Source organism: Pinus tabuliformis, chromosome 1_2, assembly GCF_031772625.1.
Source record: "Pinus tabuliformis cultivar Carrire ecotype Pingquan chromosome 1_2, CPIR1, whole genome shotgun sequence".
NCBI classification, from domain to species: Eukaryota; Viridiplantae; Streptophyta; class Pinopsida; order Pinales; family Pinaceae; genus Pinus; species Pinus tabuliformis.
In genome coordinates this window covers 271,940,702-271,960,958 of record NC_142298.1, presented here as the reverse complement: position 1 = coordinate 271,960,958, position 20,257 = coordinate 271,940,702, and the positions used below count along the sequence as shown (strand labels likewise).

Sequence of the window (20,257 nt, the reverse complement as noted above, 5' to 3'; positions counted from 1 at the left end):
CTGAGAAAGACAATGGTGGGGGTCCAGGTGGACTTGGCAGGTGGCCACCAATATCCACCTGGATCATTCCTCCCCCCTTAGGAAGCAATGGTCCCCATTGCGTTGAGCTCCTCCATGAGATGAGGAAACTTCTGCTGAACTTGTTCCCTGGTGAGCCACTTGCCCTGCTGAAGGAGTTGGCCTGCTTTGACAACTCGATACAGTTGGATATTCTGTTGGCGAGTGTTCTTGATCTGTGTGTCCATGATCCGATCAGTTGCAGCTTGTTCCATGCAATCTGGATTTAATTCTGTGAGTTTGAGTTGTTCTGCAATGTCGGATGTGTCTAGCAATGGTGGAAAGTATGGCCGAAGGCGGTCCACATTGAACACTAGGTGCAGGCCAAGGAATGGGGGAATGCTGAGCTCAAATGCATTGTCTCCCATCGCCTTAGTAATGGTGTAAGGACCATATCGGAGTGGTCTCAATTTCCGATAGGCTCCAGTAAGGCGTTCCTTTTGCAAATGCAACCAGACTTTGTCGCCCACCTGAAACTTGTGTGGCACCCGGTGTTGATCATGTCGCTGCTTGTACTTGGCATTTGATTTCTCAAGAATTTCATGGACCTGCTGGCAAATATGTTGGATGCGATCAATGAAGCTGGTGGCCTTATCTATTTCGGACTGGACATGAGCTGAATTCATGTGAGTAGCTGCAAGGGGCATGGCCACATCAATGGGGCATAGTGGCTGGAATCCCAAACCCACCTGAAAAGGGCTATGGCCAGTGGAGCTGTGAAGAGCTCGGTTGTAGCTGTGCTGAACATAGGGGAGGCTCTCGTCCCATGTGCGTGGATGCTTTGAGTTATACATGCACAGAATGTGCACAATCATCCCGTTGACAACCTCTGTCTGGCCATTAGTTTGAGGATGGAAGGCTGTGGACTTCGTGAGTTTGGTGTCCAGCATTGACCAGAGACTGGACCAAAATGTGCTGAGAAACCGACTGTCCCGATCTGAGATGATAGACTGTGGGATCCCAAAGTGCACCCACACTCGCTCAAAGAAGAGTTTAGCAGTGTCTTCTGCTGTGATATTCTTCTTGCAGGCCATCATAATGGCCATCTTCGAGAACCTGTCGACGACCACAAAAACACAGTCATTTCCATGCTTGTTGGAAGGAAGGCCTGACATGTAATCCATGGAGATGGATTCCCAAGGTCGACTAGGGGTAGGCAACGGGGTATAGAGGCCGTGCTTCTTAATGGTCGGTTTGGCAATGGCACAGGCAGTACATGATCGGATGTACTTCCCAACATCCTGTCGAAGATTTGGCCAATAGAAATAATTTTGCAGTACTGCCACTGTTTTCTCGACCCCAAAATGCCCAGCAGCCCAACCGTAGTGTGCTTCCCAAATCATCTTGGCACGCTCGCTTGAAGGAACACAAAGGTGACCGAGGTGGCATAATAGGGCGTCCTGGAGGTGAAAATCTGCAACATGCCGACCTTCCAAGAGTGTCTGGTATGTGTGGCCGAATTCTGGGTCGCTTTTGTAGAGAAGTGGCCAATCAGCAGTCTCGTGCCCACAAGAGTTGAGCACGGTGGTCAGCGCCATGATCGGTGGCCGACTGAGGCAATCTGCAACATTATTATTGATGCCCTTTTTATACTTGATATTCAAGTGAAACTATTGCAGGTATGTAGACCACTTCTGATGGCGATCATTCTGCAATTTCCCTTGGGTCTGTATGAACTGCAGAGGTCGGTGGTCTGTGTGGATGACCGTTTCCTTCCCCAAAATGTAATGCTTCCATTGTCGGCAGGCCTGTACAATGGAATACATCTCTTTATCATAAGTGGGGTACTTCCGGACTGTGTCTGAAAGTGTTTCACTGTGATATGCCACTGGATGTCCATGTTGAGTAAGGACTGCCCCAATAGCATAGTCAGAGGCATCTGTCTCGACCTCAAATGGTTGTTGTAAATCTGGTAACGCGAGCACTGGTGCTGTGCAGAGGCGATCCTTCAATTCCCTGAATGCCTTCTGTTGAGATTCAAACCAAAATAATTTTGCTTTCACCCCGCCCTTGGTGACTTGACTCAAGGGCCAAGAAATATGAGAAAACCCCAACACAAACCTGCGGTAGAAGTTGGCAAGACCTAGAAAGCTGCAGAGCTCTGTTAGAGTGGTTGGAGAGGGCCAATCCCGAATGACTTGGATCTTGGCCGGATCGACATGCACCCCCTGTTCATCAATGATGTATCCCAGATACTGAACCTGGGTCATGCCAAAAGTGCATTTCTCCAAATTGGCACATAGCTTGTGTTGCCGCAGTGTTTGGAGAACCTGTCGGATGTGGTGGAGGTGCTCTTCCCAACTCTAGCTGAAGATCAGAATGTCATCCAAGTATACTACTACAAAGGAGTTGGTGAATGGCCGCAAGATGTCATCCATTAGCCTCATAAAGGTTGCAGGAGCATTCGTCAATCTGAAAGGCATGACCAACCATTCGAAGAGGCCCTCCTTGGATTTGAAGGCAGTCTTCCACACATCGGAGGGTTCGATTGGTACCTAGTGATATCCTGACTTCAGATCGATCCTACTGAAATATTTCACCCCCTTTAGTTGGTCTAGGAGGTCATCAATCTGCGGGATCGGGTACCTATTACGGACAGTGATCTTGTTCAGCGCCCGATAGTCAATACAGAGTCTCCACGTCCCATCCTTCTTCTGTACCAACACGATCGGGCTCCCACAGGGCGATGAACTCGGACGGATGTGACCTTTCTGCAGGAGCTCCTGAATCTGCCTCTTGATTTCATCGTTCTCCAGAACGGAGCGCCGATAAATTGGTCCATTGGGTAGCGGCTCACCTGGGGGTCAGATCAATGGAGTGCTTGACTTGACAGTGCAGAGGAACCCCTGCCGAGGAGGTGAAGATGTCCTCGTACTCCTCCACAACCTTGTCCATATGTAGTTGTCATGCAGAGGGACCCCGTTTGGAGGCCGCGGCCACTGTCTTCTTCTTTCCTTGAGGACGTATCATCAGGAAAACAAATTTCCTGGTTTTGGAAATGATCTTACTGCATTGTTTTGCAGTAATCAAAGAGAGGGCGGCAGGTGGTGCTACCTCTGGTATCCTGAACAACTTATTTCCCAATGTAATAATAACAGCATGGGGCCTTGATTCATACACAGCATGTCGCTTCCACAAGTATGGTTGTCCTAGTAATACATCACAAACTTCAAGGGGAGCAATGTCACACAATACCTCATCCGTGAAGGGCTTGATGTTGTATGGAAGGCGACACTGCTAGCTCACGCGAAGATCTCGTCCTTGGTGAAGCCACCCAATGGTGTATGGTTGTGGATGTGCTGTGGTCGGTAAGCCCTTGGATTCCCCAAAAAACGTCGTTTAGGGCCTCAAAACGGCTCCGGAAGTTCAGGACCCGAAAAACTGCTAAAAATAGTAAGTTGTGCTACAATTAAGGAAACTGAAAATGCTGAGAAAGACAATGGTGGGGGTCCAGGTGGACTTGGCAGGTGGCCACCAATATCCACCTGGATCATTCCTCCCCCCTTAGGAAGCAATGGTCCCCATTGCGTTGAGCTCCTCCATGAGATGAGGAAACTTCTGCTGAACTTGTTCCCTGGTGAGCCACTTGCCCTGCTGAAGGAGTTGGCCTGCTTTGACAACTCGATACAGTTGGATATTCTGTTGGCGAGTGTTCTTGATCTGTGTGTCCATGATCCGATCAGTTGCAGCTTGTTCCATGCAATCTGGATTTAATTCTGTGGGTTTGAGCTGTTCTGCAATGTCGGATGTGTCTAGCAATGGTGGAAAGTATGGCCGAAGGCGGTCCACATTGAACACTGGGTGCAGGCCAAGGAATGGGGGAATGCTGAGCTCAAATGCATTGTCTCCCATAGCCTTAGTAATGGTGTAAGGACCATATCGGAGTGGTCTCAATTTCCGATAGGCTCCAGTAAGGCGTTCCTTTTGCAAATGCAACCAGACTTTGTCGCCCACCTGAAACTTGTGTGGCACCCGTGTTGATCATGTCGCTGCTTGTACTTGGCATTTGATTTCTCAAGAATGTCATGGACCTGCTGGCGAATATGTTGGATGCGCTCAATGAAGCTGGTGGCCTTATCTGTTTCGGACTGGACATGAGCTGAATTCATGTGAGTAGCTGCAAGGGGCATGGCCACATCAATGGGGCATAGTGGCTGGAATCCCAAACCCACCTGAAAAGGGCTATGGCCAGTGGAGCTGTGAAGAGCTCGGTTGTAGCTGTGCTGAACATAGGGGAGGCTCTCGTCCCATGTGCGTGGATGCTTTGAGTTATACATGCGCAGAATGTGCACAATCATCCTTGACAACCTCTGTCTGGCCATCAGTTTGAGGATGGAAGGCTGTGGACTTCGTGAGTTTGGTGTCCAGCATTGACCAGAGACTGGACCAAAATGTGCTGAGAAACCGACTGTCCCGATCTGAGATGATAGACTGTGGGATCCCAAAGTGCACCCACACTCGTTCAAAGAAGAGTTTAGCAGTGGCTTCTGCTGTGATATTCTTCTTGCAGGCCATCATAATGGCCATCTTCGAGAACCTGTCGACGACCACAAAAACACAGTCATTTCCATGCTTAGTGGAAGGAAGGCCTGACATGTAATCCATGGAGATGGATTCCCAAGGTCGACTAGGGGTAGGCAACGGGGTATAGAGGCCGTGCTTCTTAATGGTCGGTTTGGCAATGGCACAGGCAGTACATGATCGGATGTACTTCCCAACATCCTGTCGAAGATTTGGCCAATAGAAATAATTTTGCAGTACTGCCACTGTTTTCTCGACCCCGAAATGCCCAGCAGCCCGACTGTAGTGTGCTTCCCAAATCATCTTGGCACGCTCGCTTGAAGGAACACAAAGGTGACCGAGGTGGCATAATAGGGCATCCTGGAGGTGAAAATCTGCAACATGCCGACCCTCCAAGAGTGTCTGGTATGTGTGGCCGAATTCTGGGTCGCTTTTGTAGAGAAGTGGCCAATCAGAAGTCTCGTGCCCACAAGAGTTGAGCACGGTGGTTAGCGCCATGATCGGTGGTCGACTGAGGCAATCTGCAACATTATTGGTGCTGCCCTTTTTATACTTGATATTCAAGTGAAACTGTTGCAGGTATGTAGACCACTTCTGATGGCGATCATTCTGCAATTTCCCTTGGGTCTGTATGAACTGCAGAGGTCGGTGGTCTGTGTGGATGACCGTTTCCTTCCCCAAAATGTAATGCTTCCATTGTCGGCAGGCCTGTACAATGGAATACATCTCTTTATCATAAGTGGGGTACTTCCGGACTGTGTCTGAAAGTGTTTCACTGTGATATGCCACTGGATGTCCATGTTGAGTAAGGACTGCCCCAATAGCATAGTCAGAGGCATCTGTCTCGACCTCAAATGGTTGTTGTAAATCTGGTAACGCGAGCACTGGTGCCGTGCAGAGGCGATCCTTCAACTCCCTGAATGCCTTCTGTTGAGATTCAGACCAAAAGAATTTTGCTTTCGCCCCGCCCTTGGTGACTTGACTCAAGGGCCAAGAAATATGAGAAAACCCCAACACAAACCTGCGGTAGAAGTTGGCAAGACCTAGAAAGCTGCGGAGCTCTGTTAGAGTGGTTGGAGAGGGCCAATCCCGAATGACTTGGATCTTGGCTGGATCGACATGCACCCCCTGTTCATCAATGATGTATCCCAGATACTGAACCTGGGTCATGCCAAAAGTGCATTTCTCCAAATTGGCACATAGCTTGTGTTGCCGCAGTGTTTGGAGAACCTGTCGGATGTGGTGGAGGTGCTCTTCCCAACTCTGGCTGAAGATCAGAATGTCATCCAAGTATACTACTACAAAGGAGTTGGTGAATGGCCGCAAGATGTCATCCATTAGCCTCATAAAGGTTGCAGGAGCATTCGTCAATCCGAAAGGCATGACCAACCATTCGAAGAGGCCCTCCTTGGATTTGAAGGCAGTCTTCCACACATCGGAGGGTTCGATTGGTACCTGGTGATATCCTGACTTCAGATCGATCTTGCTGAAATATTTCGCCCCCTTTAGTTGGTCTAGGAGGTCATCAATCCGCGGGATCGGGTACCTATTACGGACAGTGATCTTGTTCAGCGCCCGATAGTCAATACAGAGTCTCCACGTCCCATCCTTCTTCTGTACCAACACGATCGGGCTCCCACAGGGCGATGAACTCGGACGGATGTGACCTTTCTGCAGGAGCTCCTGAATCTGCCTCTTGATTTCATCGTTCTCCAGAACGGAGCGCCGATAAATTGGTCCATTGGGTAGCGGCGCACCTGGGGTCAGATCGATGGAGTGCTTGACTTGACAGTGCAGAGGAACCCCTGCCGGGGAGGTGAAGATGTCCTCGTACTCCTCCACAACCTTGTCCATCTGTAGTTGTCGTGCAGAGGGACCCCGTTTGGAGGCCGCGGCCACTGTCTTCTTCTTTCCTTGAGGGCGTATCATCAGGAAAACAAATTTCCTGGTTTTGGAAATGATCTTACTGCATTGTTTTGCAGTAATCAAAGAGATGGCGGCAGGTGGTGCTACCTCTGGTATCCTGAACAACTTATTTCCCAATGTAATAATAACAGCACGGGGCCTTGATTCATACACAGCATGTCGCTTCCACAAGTATGGTTGTCCTAGTAATACATCACAAACTTCAAGGGGAGCAATGTCACACAATACCTCATCCGTGAAGGGCTTGATGTTGTATGGAAGGCGACACTGCTGGCTCACGCGAAGATCTCGTCCTTGGTGAAGCCACCCAATGGTGTATGGTTGTGGATGTGCTGTGGTCGGTAAGCCCAACCGCTTCACGACCTCTGCCGAAATGAGGTTCTTTTGACTCCCGCTATCAACAATGAACTGTATCGGGGAGCCCTTTACCCACATCTGGGAGTGGAAGAGACGCTCCTCCTCCTCTGGATCTTCGGGTTCATTTTTCTGGATCTTTGCGGTAGCAACAGTGGCGCTGGGATCCGCATCAATGATCTGCTTCCCTTTTTCATACCCCTTATCGGGTTCTGACTCAGAGTCGGAACATGCATCTGATTCTGAAACCTTTAGCTCAGCCACCAGTGACTGCTTGGCCCGACACTCACTTGTGTTGTGAGTGGAGCTCTTATGGAACTCACACCATTTTCCAGTGTCCTTTTTCGGCTTCGCGGCGCTGTTCTTTGCTTGCAGCTTCGGCTGGTTGTCTTGGGCTGTCCCGCCTTGGCTTTGTCCTTTGTTCTGTGGTTTAGGGGCACCTTTCCCCTGCTTTGGATTCGCAGATCCAAAGTCTCGCTTCTTTTGTTTAAACTTCTGCTCGACCTTGACGGCATATCGGTATGCTGCGCCGAGCGAGGGGATGTTTAGGAATTGTATTTCTTCCTGGATGTACTTGTGCAGGCAGCCACGGTATTTGAGTATCAAATGTTGCTCCGAATCCTTGATACCCAACTTTGTGCGAAGGGTATGGAAAAGATTGGTGAACTCCGGCACGTCTTGGTCCCTTCCCTGCCGCAGCGTGGTCCACTTTATGTATTCATCCTCATAGCTTCCGACAGGGTAGTACTGCTCCTTGATGGCATCCCGGAACGAATCCCAGGTGGGTGCGGCTGAAAATAGTGAGCCAGTACTTTCATCCTTCTGCTCGCAGTAGGTTTCCCACCAGTCCTTGACGTGGGGGGCTGCTTTGAGAAGAGCAAAAACAATCTTTTCCCGACTCGAAAATTCATGAACAGAAAAATAACCCTCTAGCAGATTTAACCATTTATCTACGGCATCTGCGTCTATCTGACCCTCGAATATGGGGATTTCAAAATTAACTTGTACCTTAAAGGGTGTGGCGTTTCCAGAGTAGCTGCTGGAAGCCGATGCGTTGCTTCTGGGTAGCCGCTGAAGGATCTGGGCAAAGTTGTCCATCATCGCGTTCCGTTGTCGCTCGAGGGCTTCTTCGAGCAAGATTTTGATGGGATCTCCTGCCCCCTCGTCTTTCTTCTCGTCCGCCATGGGAGGCCGTCGGGATTTGCGAGGCTGGTCTTGCAAAGGTTCAACCAGTTCAAGCCCTAACTCCTTATATCCCGACCTTGTTGGGGACATGCAAAGAAAAACAGAGAAAAAGCAGACCGCTCTGATACCACTGATCCGGATTTAAACAGGAACGCAACAAATTACAGAGATAACCATATACACAAAGATGCAGCGGAAATAATACTTCATTTCATTAATGGAAAATACTGAAATATGCTTACAACCAGAAATGGAAATAAACCAGCTAGGGCGATGGTAGCTTATCTCTGAGAAGAGATGTGGTGGCTACATGCCTCTGAACTGTGTTACAATGAGGCTCGAAGGCCTATTTATTGTTGAGAAACAATGGAAAACCCTTAACATTCCAAAACCTAACCCTAGGAGATGAAACGCCAAACTGTGGGCCCCGTTTGGGGGTAAATTGGTACACCAACTTCCCGGGGTCGTAACTTTGGCATATGATCTCCGTTTGACGCGTACAATAGCTCATTAGAAAGATCTATCCGAGCACTATCATTGTTGGAACAAGCAATATAGGTTGTTGCCCCTGGATTCCCCAAAAAACGTCGTTTAGGGCCTCAAAACGGCTCCGGAAGTTCAGGATCCGAAAAACTGCTAAAAATAGTAAGTTGTGCTACAATTAAGGAAACTGAAAATGCTGAGAAAGACAATGGTGGGGGTCTAGGTGGACTTGGCAGGTGGCCACCAATATCCACCTGGATCACAAAGAATATTAGTATGATAACAAATAATACATGAAATAGAGAAGATTAGCATGATTGATACTTTTAATCTAATTAATGACTTACATGATTTAACTCTATTAAAAAATGCACATCTTTGATATATAATTTCTTCAAACAAAATTTTTATTGCTTTGCACAATTCTAGTATAAGAGGGAAGGTTATATTACACATGGTCTTCTAAATCTCTTCAATATTCTCCCTTGGTGTGGCCATCCTTGCAAAGGCAATGGAATTCAATTTCAATCACAAGAGAACACTACAAACTAACTCAATAACAACTCGCATTGAATTAATTGTTGATTGAACTGAATACATTATATGTTTAAGGTGATGGAACTTCGAATTTACATAATCAAGACATAGAGCTCAAATTCCAATATTGTGATTTTCAAAGCCAATCTAACAACTACTTAAACATAATTATTTTGGACAACTAGATTCTTTAAATAATACACCACATTCATTACAATTATCCCCTCTTGCTAATTCACATTCAATCAATGTACATAACTGACAAGCCTAGAAACCTACACAAAAGGTTGATGTCAGGCCACCTCCCCCATCCCTTAGTCGAGTCAATTACATATCTAGACAAGGATAAAAGAAGAGATATTAAAATAAATAAATAAATAAATAAATAAATAAAAAAAAATCCTAGTTTACACTATATTTGCTAAAAAAAGGGTGTACTATACAGGTAGGAATAAACAATGTATTTATAAGTATGGGTATGCACCTAACAAACTTCTTATGGAATTAGAGGCACTTGAAGGTGCATTGAAGAATTTCTCATTAAACTGCACACTGTAAAGCATCTCAAAATCCATGAGAAGTTTATCAGTCTCTTGGGCACTTAAGGTTTGCATCTATCCATTGTTATGCTCTTATGTGGTCATGGACTAATCATTTTCAAAATCTAATTAACGTTTTGATGTAAAGAGTTGAGGTTTTGGTGTTGCCTCAAAATGTTCTTTCTATAATGCACTATGAGAGAGGTGTAACTCATCATGTGTTAACATGGACTTTGAGATATAACATTTATAAAGCATTAATTATTATTTTTTAAATGCCAACAATAAATAAATATTTCAATGTCCAACTTAAGTGAATTATTTTATATCTATTTTTTTTAATTGGAATAAAAAAATTATTTTAAGCAAAATCTGCGCTGAGGGCACAATAGTTACATCCAATGAAAAAAAGGTTTCCATTACCAAAATGTATTTCTATACGATGGCTAGCATGTCAATTGTGTTCTTAATACTCAAATTTTCAGTTCAGTTCAACCTAATTTACTATAAAAAATTGTATACGGTTTCCAAAAGACATACAAAATATAGTAGGATTTGTAGGGCATCACTTATTTGTCCATATAAGTTGTGTTTTTGTTCTGTCCTAGACTCTCCTTCTGAACTGATGCTGCGACATTGAAATCAAGGACAATTTAAGCAACTATAATCAAATCCTTAATGGAAGCAAATAAGTTTGGATACCTTGTAGCCATCATTTCCTGAATCTCCTTAATTTTTTGGCACAAACTAGTTAATTCATGTTCATTTCTTTGTATAGTGGTCCTCAATTGTCAAGCTTGATACCAACTAGTGTGGTTCAATTGGAGAGTGTTGATTTCTTCTTGAAGTTGGGTAGTTGATGTTGAAAATAACAAGAAGAAATGTTAAAAATAACATCTAGAAATTCCAATTTAATTTGTCCTTGAATTAAATTGTAATTCTTTTCTCATGGAAACTTGTAATAGCTAACTAAGTTAAGTTGACTTAGTCAGCTTAGGAATTTTGAGTTGGAAGTCTATCTGGAGGTCATGTAAGTGTGATCCCTAAGTTTTAGGAGTCCATATTGAGTTTATTTAAGTTGTAATTAGATAACTCAGTTTGACTGAGTTATAGTCAGTTAAACTAGTTCTAACTGTTTATGGAACTAATAGAGGATTAGTAGTGAGTTGGTGCACTGGTGCATCCTCAAGTGCTACTCTAGCTAACTGAAGGTTCACTCATGAGAAACTCATGCATGTCAGTTGAAAGGAAGACCCAATTGAGACTGGAGTGCAGGAACAATGTACTATCAGTTGTATGATTTACTTAGTTGTAGAGATCATGCATGCAATCAGGAAGAGGACCTATATTTGGATAGGAAATACTTGTGCAAGTTCAACTCAAGGTTGAGCAGAGCATATTGTATTCATCTATATTCTTTGACCAGGAATGGCGCAAGGAAATAGGGGCTTGGAGAGCAGTAGAATAGGCTAAGGATTTGCTTGAGATATCTTGTGAGATGAGAGTTGATTATACTTGTGCAGGGAATTTTCTTGTGAGAACAAGCATTGTATTCTCATCTTGGATTTCTGATTAATGCAATATGGATAGTACAAGTTTTGAGCTGTGGTTTTCCTTGGATACATATTGTGTTAAGTGCCATTGATTTATCTTTTTCTTGTTCATATTTTTTTCATCGATCTATTGGCTTCAGCTGGTTGAAAGTAGAAGTATATTCTTGTCTTTTTCTTTAGCATGTTGCATGAGCTTGTGAATCTATAAGAAAATCTACATGGTATCGGAGCATAATTTTTTTTGGGGTGTGAGTTGGCAGGGAATATTTGAAAGTTTTTGTGAAATATTTTTAAAAATAAATATCAGATTTGCATTCCTTTGCGGAAAAATACCCAAATTCAAAAAAATAGTCAGTTGAATCGAAGTTTGGATGAAGGAGATGTCGCTGATTTAAAATCAACTCGTTTTTTAGAAAATTTCGTGATGGTGGGACATATGAAACATATTGGTATGTGAGCCAAGAGCTTGTATGCTCTTGAGGTACAAGATGCATGCAAAGCCTTGAGGATAAATGAAAAGGTTAGAGACTTGGTGGTTGAGAGGGAGAGTGAATTACCTCTCAACATGCAGCCCCAAAAGAAGCCTCAGAAGTAGTCTCAGACAATTTTGGAGTAGCCGCAATTGGAGAAGCAGAGAGGAGACCGAGTGGAGGCATCCACTCATGCAGAGACCTCCAGTAGGGGGGAATTTTTAGCAAGGTAGGTAGAGGGATAACATGCAACCATACCTCCAAGTGAGACATGAGGCGATGTGAAGTGATAGTCCCAAGTGGGCAAAAATTGGGTAGGGTCCATTGAGAGGTTTTGTCTCTTGGACCATACCTTGCTATGAGAACCCACAATACATAGTAGCAAGATGAATTAGTGGCGATTGATGCAGTTAGAGATCAGAGTGACAGAGTATAGAGTAGTTAGATATTGAAGAGCACAAATAAGTGTTGACAACAGTGTCGACATGCAGAGTCAGCAGAAGCGCAGAGTTTTCAGTCGACAAAGGTAGTGGCAGTCAGAGACTTTGATGACATATGCATCATACTGATTTAGGTTGGATGCTTTTTTCAATTTCAAGAGTTACTGTATCAACAACACTAGATATAAGTGTTGCATGCGGAACATTCCAAAGGTTCAGGTTCGAGATAGAGTTTCATTCCTTTCTTGATGAGAGGGAGTGTTGAAAATAGCAACAAGAAATGTTAAAAATAACATCTAGAAATTTCAATTTAATTTGTCCTCGAATTAAATTGTAATTATTTTCTCATAACAACTTGTAACAGTTAACTAAGTTGAGTTGAATTAGTTAGCTTAGGAACTTTGAGTTGGAAATCTATCTACAGTCATGTAAGTGTGATCCCTCAGTTTTAGGGGTTCAGATTGAGTTTATTTGAGTTGTAATTAGATAACTCAGTTTGACTGAGTTATAGTCAGTTAAACTAGTTCTAATTGTTTGTGGAACTAGTAGAGGATTAGTAGTGAGTTGGTGCACTGGGGCATCCTCAGGTGCTACTCTAGCTAATTGAAGATTCACTCATGAGAAACTCATGCATGTCAATTGAGAGGAAGACCCAATCAAGACTAGAGTGCAGGGCCAATGTACTATCAATTGTATGATTTACTGATTTTTATATATCATGCATGCAATTAGGAAGAGGACCTATGTTTGGATTGCGCAATTATGAAGTGAGGATTTCCCTTTAAATACAGACTAATTCTCTCAGGAATTGTGCAAGCAATCAAAAGGTTGAAGGCTAGGAATTTGGCTAAGTATTGGCCAAAGGAAGTCATTAGGTAGAGGATAGTAAATACTTTTGCAGGTTGAGCTCAAGGTTGAGTAGAGCATATTGTATTCATCCAAATTCTTTGACCAGGGATGACACAAGGAAATAGGGGCTTGGAGAGCAGCATAATAGGTTAAGGATTAGCTTGAGCTAGCTTGTGATTTGAGAGTTGATTATACTTGTGCAAGTATTGTTCTTGTGAGAACAAGCACTGTATTCTCATCTTGGATTTCTAATTAATGCAATATAGATAGTAGGGGTTTTGAGTTGTGGCTGTCCTTGATACATATTGTGTTATGTGCCATTGATTTATCTTCTTCTTGTTCATATTGTTTTCATCGAGCTATTGGCTTATGCTGGTTGAAAGCAGAAGTAGATTCTTGTCTTTTTCTTTAGTACATTTCATGAGCTTGTGAATCTACAGGAAAATCTACATGGTATCGGAGCAAGATTTTTTTTTTGGGCCGCGAGTTTGCAGAGAAGATCTAAAAGTTTTTGTGCAATATTTTCAAAAACAAAACAATTTTTTATTTTATTTTGTTTTGTTTTGTTTTGTTTTGTTTTGTTTTTTTTAATTTTTAATTTATTTAATTTTTAATTATTTAATTTTATTTATTATTATCATTATTATTTTTCAAAAAATTTCGTGACGGCAGGACTGATGAAACAGATTGGTATGCAAGTGAAAGGAAAAGGAAAAGAAAAAGGAAAAGGTACAAGATGCATGCAAAGCCTTGAGGAGAAAGGAAAAGGTTAGATAATTGGTGGTTGAAAGGGAGCGTGAATTACCTCTCAACATGCAGCCCCAGAAGAAGCCTCAGAAGCAATCTTAGACAATTGTGGAGCAGCCACAATTGGAGAAGCATAGAGGAGACTAAGTGGAGGCATCCACTCATGTAGAGACCTCCAGTAGGGGAAATTTTGAGCTAGGTGGGCAAAGGGAGCACATGCAGCCATACCTCTAGGTGAGAGGTGGGGCAATGTGAAGCGATAGCCCCAAGATGGCAAAAATTGGGCAGGATCCATTGAGAGGTTCTATCTCTTGGACCATACCTTGCTACGGGAGCCCACAATACATAGTAGTAGGATGAATCAGTGGCGGTTGATGCAGTCAGAGATCAGAGTGACAAAGGCTAGAGTAGTTAGACACTGAAGAGCGCAGAGAAGAGTTGACAATAGTGCAAAAGGGAAGAGCTAGCAGAAGCGCAGAGTTTTCAGTCGACAGAGGCAATAGCAGTCAGAGACTTTGATGATAGATGCATCATACTAATTCAGGTTGGATGCTTTTTTTAGTTTCAAGATTTGTTGTATCGACAACACTAGATAGAAGTGTTGCATGCAGAACATTCCAAAGGTTCAGGATCGCAATAGAGTTGTATTCCTTTCTTGTTGAGAGGGTGTTGAAAATAGCAACAATAAATTTTAAAAATAACATCTAGAAATTCTAATTTAATTTGTTCTTGAATTAAATTGTAATTCTTTTCTCATAGCAACTTGTAGTAGTTAACTAAGTTAAGTTGACTTAGTTAGCTTAGGAATTTTGAGTTGGAAGTCTATTTGGAGTCATGTAAGTGTGATCCCTCAGTTTTAGGGGTCCATATTGAGTTTATTTGAGTTGTAATTAGATAACTCAGTTTGACTGAGTTATAGTCAATTAAACTAGTTCTAATTGTTTGTGGAACTAGTAAAGGATTAGTAGTGAGTTGGTGCACTGGTGCATCCTCAGGTGCTACTCTAGTTAACTGAAGATTCACTCATGAGAAAATCATGCATGTGAGTTGAGAGGAAGACCTAGTTGAGACTAGAGTGTAGGGACAATGTACTATCAGTTGTATGATTTACTGAGTTGTATAGATCATGCATGCAATCAAGAAGAGGACCTATGTTTGGATTGCGCTGTTATGAAGTGAGGATTTCCCTTTAAATACATGCTAATTCTCTCATAAATTGTGCAAGGAATCATAAGCTTGAAGGCTAGGAATTTGGCTAAGTATTGGCCAAAGAAAGTCATCACGCAAAGGATAGGAAATACTTTTGCAGGTTGAGCTCAAGGTTGAGCAGAGCATATTGTATTCATCAAGATTCTTTGACCAAGAATAGTGCAAGGAAATATGGGCTTGGAGAGCAGCAGAATAGGCTAAGGATTGGCTTGAGCTAGCTTGTGAGCTGAGAGTTGATTATACTTATGTAGGGATTGTACTTCTGAGAACAAGCATTGTATTTTCATCTTGGGTTTCTGATTAATGCAATACAGATAGTAGGGGTTTTGAGCTGTGGCTTTCCTCGTATACATATTGTGTTATGTGCCATTAATTTATCTTCTTCTTATTCATATTGTTTTCATTGATCTATTGGCTTCCGTTGGTTGAAAGCAGAAGTAGATTCTTGTCTTTTTCTACAGGAAAATCTACAATTGCAAGAGTGTGTGAATCTACAGGAAAATCTACAATTGACATCAACCTTACACCCTCTGTCTCTAGATTCTCATGCTCCCAGGCTTCCGACTTCATTCCAACTTGCATGTGGCATAGAGTGGTGTAATTCTTGCTCACTAATTGGTATGCACTTCTTAAATTTTCCATATACTCTGCATATAGTCCTATCTTAGAGCATGTTGGGTCAACCTGCCACTCTAGTCCCTCTATCCCCTTTCCTCATGCATTCATCCTTCTCTCTGTATGCCAAATATGCTTGACATCCCCCACGTATCTCATCATGTATGATTGATTCATTAGTGTCGATTCAAAGGCCCTCAAACTCATACGGTTCACACACACTCCATTCTTGTTGCATGTTGGAGAAAGCTTCCTCTCCAACCCTTCAATCCCTCCACCTCTTGTGATCATCATGTCTGTTGCATGCCAAAAAATTTGGCAACAAACACTTGTCTTGTCAAATATGTTTGATTCATTAGAATAGATGCTAAGGCATAGGTTCAATGCTTTGCTACCCATTAAGTTTAAGGATGCATTCTTCTAAGGTGGATCCTTCTTTAGCTAGTTTGTCTGCCCATTCATTATTTTTCCTTATTGCATGGTGGAATTCATTCAATTAAAAATTTTGGAGGAAGCTCTTTTTTTTGACAAGTGCTTTTATATTGCTTTCTCTGGGGACCATCCCCTTCCTCACATTGCTTATAATCACTTAGAAATCTCGTATTATCGAAAGACTTGCAATATTTCTTTCTTGAGCAAGCATTGGTCCCTGTAAAAGGACATATGCTTCCACCTCATTATTAGATCTTTGTCCCAAGCCCATGAGAATGTTATTTCAATAATTTCATTAGGGCAAAGAACAACCCCTCCCTCTCTTGCCTCTCATATCCATTTTTTTTCAAGGAAATCATCCTCTCTCTTAACGTGAGAGCTAAAGTGGGGACCACTACAACAATATTCATAGGTCATAGCCATTACATCAATATTTCTCATCATCATGTCACTCACAAGGAATTGAACCCGGGTGGGGGAGACAACAACCATTCTGCCCAACCACTAGCGATAACCCTGATTGACTATTTTATATAGAGAAATATAAAATAATTGAAAGTAAAAAAATTATTTTTGTGCACTCCAATATGAAAAATATGTGTGTAATTCAACATGGAGTTGACAAGTGACATTTAAACTCTAGATTTATCATGCACCAAGAGAGATCAAATCCCTAAAGGTGGAGACTTTTTCTTGATTATTTTTTATTTTATTTTAAAAATGTTTTCCCTTCTAAGGGACTTGATCTTTCATTGATTGATTGATTGATTTTAATGACGTCCATGACGCTGAACAACTTAAGGGACCAAGGGAATAACAATCGTAGCTCATCTTACTACTCCTTTCGACGTCGAATCTTCTACTATAGACATTGACTAGAAGGGTAGAAATCTGATTGATCTTATCCTCATCAAATAAATGGTGCATGTTGTCAACCTTTAAATTATTTTCATACTAAAAGAAGGTATCTTTATAAACTACATGATAAGTTTTGATAAGTTTTGAGTAAAATAGATTTTTGTTAATATGATTCAAAGTTCTTAGTTCGACTGGTTATATGGACTAGCAATTTGCACAAATGACATATTAACCTATTGTGATAAGGTTAAAAAAGTAAACCACTGTGTTCTTTGGACACTTCAATCCATGTTAAATCATATGTTATTAGTATACTTTAACTCTTCGTAACATAACCTTGACCACTCTGACGAATCACTGATTTATAAATATATGTTAATATGATAAAAATCCCATAAGAGACAGTATTCAGTTCAGTCTATCATTATTCCAAATGATTTTTTATTTTATTCAATTTTCTATTAATGAATGCCACATTGGCACATAATCCTGAGACCAAGTCCATCCAGATCGGTGTAAGTGGATAGGATGGATATTTGAGTTGAATTCACACTACACTACACAACCAGTGTATGCGTAGGAAGAAGGGAAATGGCGATGGAACTGTTGCACTGCAGAATAATTCCCCCTCAGTGGGCGTGTGCTGCATTATCATCAACACCCTCAACGCGCTTCTCTGCATTACATTGTACTGCATTCAACTTGAACTCATGCCTTTGTTTGGGGTCGTCCTGGCTACACACATGGAGACAGAAGAGGAGGGGGCGTCATCTTGCTGTTCGAGCCCTTGAATTGGACCAGGACACGGTAAACATAATTAGCACATTTCTCGCCCATTTCCCTTTATTCTATACATTGGCACATTATAAGTTGTAATTCCCCAAGGTACCACAAAGAGCCTGGGCATGGAAAGAATTTGGTTTGCTTTGTTTTCGAACAATCTGTACAGTAATGAACTGGTAGCAGATTGTCAAACACACATTTACATTGTGGTGCTCTGCTGTTTCTGTTCTCGATTTTTTGAGGATTTGGGTCAAGCTGAGTGGCAAGTGGGTTGGCAAGGGGTAAGCACACAGCTGCATCTGTACATTGCAAAATTTGCTGGTTACATCCCCTGTTTTTGGCACGCCACTGCAATGGACTTAACATTAATAAACACGCTGGCCTTGAATTATGTAAATTAGGGTTTTTGGGCTCAATTTCAAATACTTTTCAATTGAGCATTATCTAATTTTGGAACCTAACCAGGTCAGTTTGCCCATGTATTCGGTGCTAGAGTTATGAGTTGTAAGGAATTCCCAACAAGTAGTCCTACTAGAGTCCTTTGAATAACATTAGGAATAAATATTTTCCATGTGGTAAACATGATTCTGAGTCCACTATAATGCAGGGTACTCATAGTAAAGGTTCCAACACGTTCGGTGCTTAAAAAAATTTATTTTCTCTTTGTCAGTTAGAAGTTTCAGCTTTCTATGGCTTCCCATTGTCCCACGTAGAATCTGATGGGACAATGTTGAAATAGTTTTCCATGACTTTTGTTCTCTGCATAAAATTACTGTTTTTGGGGATGCAGCTAGTTGCTGTGGCTGTAGGTGTTGTTAGCATTGGTGTTGGTATTGCTATCCCAGTGTTTTACGAAACTCAAATCAACAATGCGGTATGCACTCTTCCTTCTCCCTAGTTTTGCACCTTTCTTCAATTTGTCATTTGAAAGGAGCACCGAGAGAACACTGTTGGTCCATAAATTGGTTCTCATTTATTGTCAGGCAACTCGAGAGAATGATCAACCATGCTTTCCATGCAAAGGAACTGGTGCTCGTAAGTCTCAATGCCATCATCTTATGCACCATAAGTTGTAACTGATTATTTCAATACAAAAATGCACAGGAGTACTTTTTTTTATGATCTATTGTTCAATGGAAACTCATTACCTTTGAAAAATGCCTTGCTTGGATCCAATTTGTCTCTTGCTTCTGTCCTGAATGGAGGCTGCAACAAACTGCAGAGACATGCCGGTTTTGTTTGGGAGAGGGTAGCATCAATGTTGAACTTGGAGGAGGTGAGGCTGAAGTATCCAAATGTATAAATTGTGAAGGAGCAGGTTCTTTGACCTGTACAACATGTCAAGGAACAGGAATCCAGCCTCGGTACTTGGACCGTAGGTATGCCTTTCTATGAGAACCTAATGAATCTGTGAATGCGTTATGTAAATTAACATTCCCTTTTAAAATCTACAGGTCGTAGGGATTAAGAGAAGTCCAGTAAGCTGAAATAAATTTCCAACAGATATTCTATTTGTTTTCTATTATTTTAGCTCTTTAAAGTTGAGTTCAATGCCTTGGAATAAAAATATTTTTGTTTTGAGTAGGGAGTACAAGGATGATGATTGATTGATTGCCTTGTGTGTTACATCGAAGACTCAGGTATGTTAAGGCCATTCTTTTCATTGTTTAAAATCCCTTGATTTTGTTGTCGTTGTAAATGAAAGTTGAAATCGATTGATTAGCTATTTGGTTACAGTTGTTGAAGCTGATGTTATGTGGTCAACTATTCGATGATGTATTTGAAACTCCAAGATGAGATTATAATCCACCTATAACTGTTCTTTCTATGCTGTGAAATAGTATCTGTTTTCAACCCATTATGTCCAATTCCTTCTGATATTATTTATTTTTTGTTTCTTGCAAACTGAACTGTGCATGTCAACAGGGAATGACATTACATGCAACGTACTCGGGGTGATTTCTTAATGCTCGAGCCCATCATGCTGATTTATCTGTTTCTGGATATGCACCAGACTGTATGGAATGTTTTGAATGTGCTTTGCATTTGAGGAACTTTGGTTGAGTTTTTAACAAATTGTTTGGAATCACTGGAAACAATATTCTACTATTTGTAAAAGTTTATTGTCATTCTTACAAATTAGAATCCTTTTCATAGATTGTTTTCCATCACTTAAAGACACCATTCTGTTCCTTCAGTATTTTTGCCCCAATTTTTGTTATTCGAATTAGTGTAATATATGTATATTACGTCTTTGGCTTTATATTTGTTCAATTGAAAATGGTTCTAGAAGAATATTCCCCCTTTCCCATGCAAAATTACAAACCCAAGAAGTTTTGAACTCAACTGCACTTAGTTGTTTTCTTTGTACAAGTAATAAGTATTTGTATTCATAAAAAAACTGGCTGCAGCTTCACCAGTACAAGCTTAATACAAACCAAAATATTTCATATTTTTTCTGACAAGAGGCACAAAATGGGGAGACTGCAAACCACCCATTAACAAGAATTAACGGTATCTTCCCGCTCCAAACTTCACACTTTGCAGGTATACAGTCTGGTAAATTGCCCTAACAATTGTAGAAACTTACAATACATAACCTATATAATGGAAATTAGGAAGAACTATTTAGCCAAATCTGTCATATAAACAACCTGGCTATTAGCTTTAGTCTCCCATGGGAGTCTTCAAAGTCATTG

The 20,257-nt window shown here is 41.8% G+C and overlaps 1 protein-coding gene across 2 annotated transcripts; it reads left to right on the top strand.

Moving 5' to 3' along the window:
- Positions 1-17,268: 17,268 nt before the first annotated feature.
- On the top strand, positions 17,269-19,832 carry LOC149205390 (protein SPA, chloroplastic-like). 2 transcript variants are annotated; one of them, XM_089393463.1, is made up of 6 exons: positions 17,294-17,582; positions 18,349-18,432; positions 18,542-18,593; positions 18,781-18,937; positions 19,144-19,198; positions 19,485-19,832. In XM_089393463.1, exons 1-5 carry the CDS (start codon positions 17,367-17,369, stop codon positions 19,163-19,165), a joined length of 531 nt encoding a protein of 176 aa, XP_089249589.1. In that variant the 5' UTR covers positions 17,294-17,366; the 3' UTR covers positions 19,166-19,198; positions 19,485-19,832. The 2 variants fall into 2 exon arrangements, 1 of the variants encoding a protein (XP_089249589.1); XR_016251877.1 differs by lacking the exon at positions 19,485-19,832 and having other exon boundaries at positions 17,269-17,582; positions 18,764-18,937; positions 19,144-19,204.
- Positions 19,833-20,257: the final 425 nt, after the last annotated feature.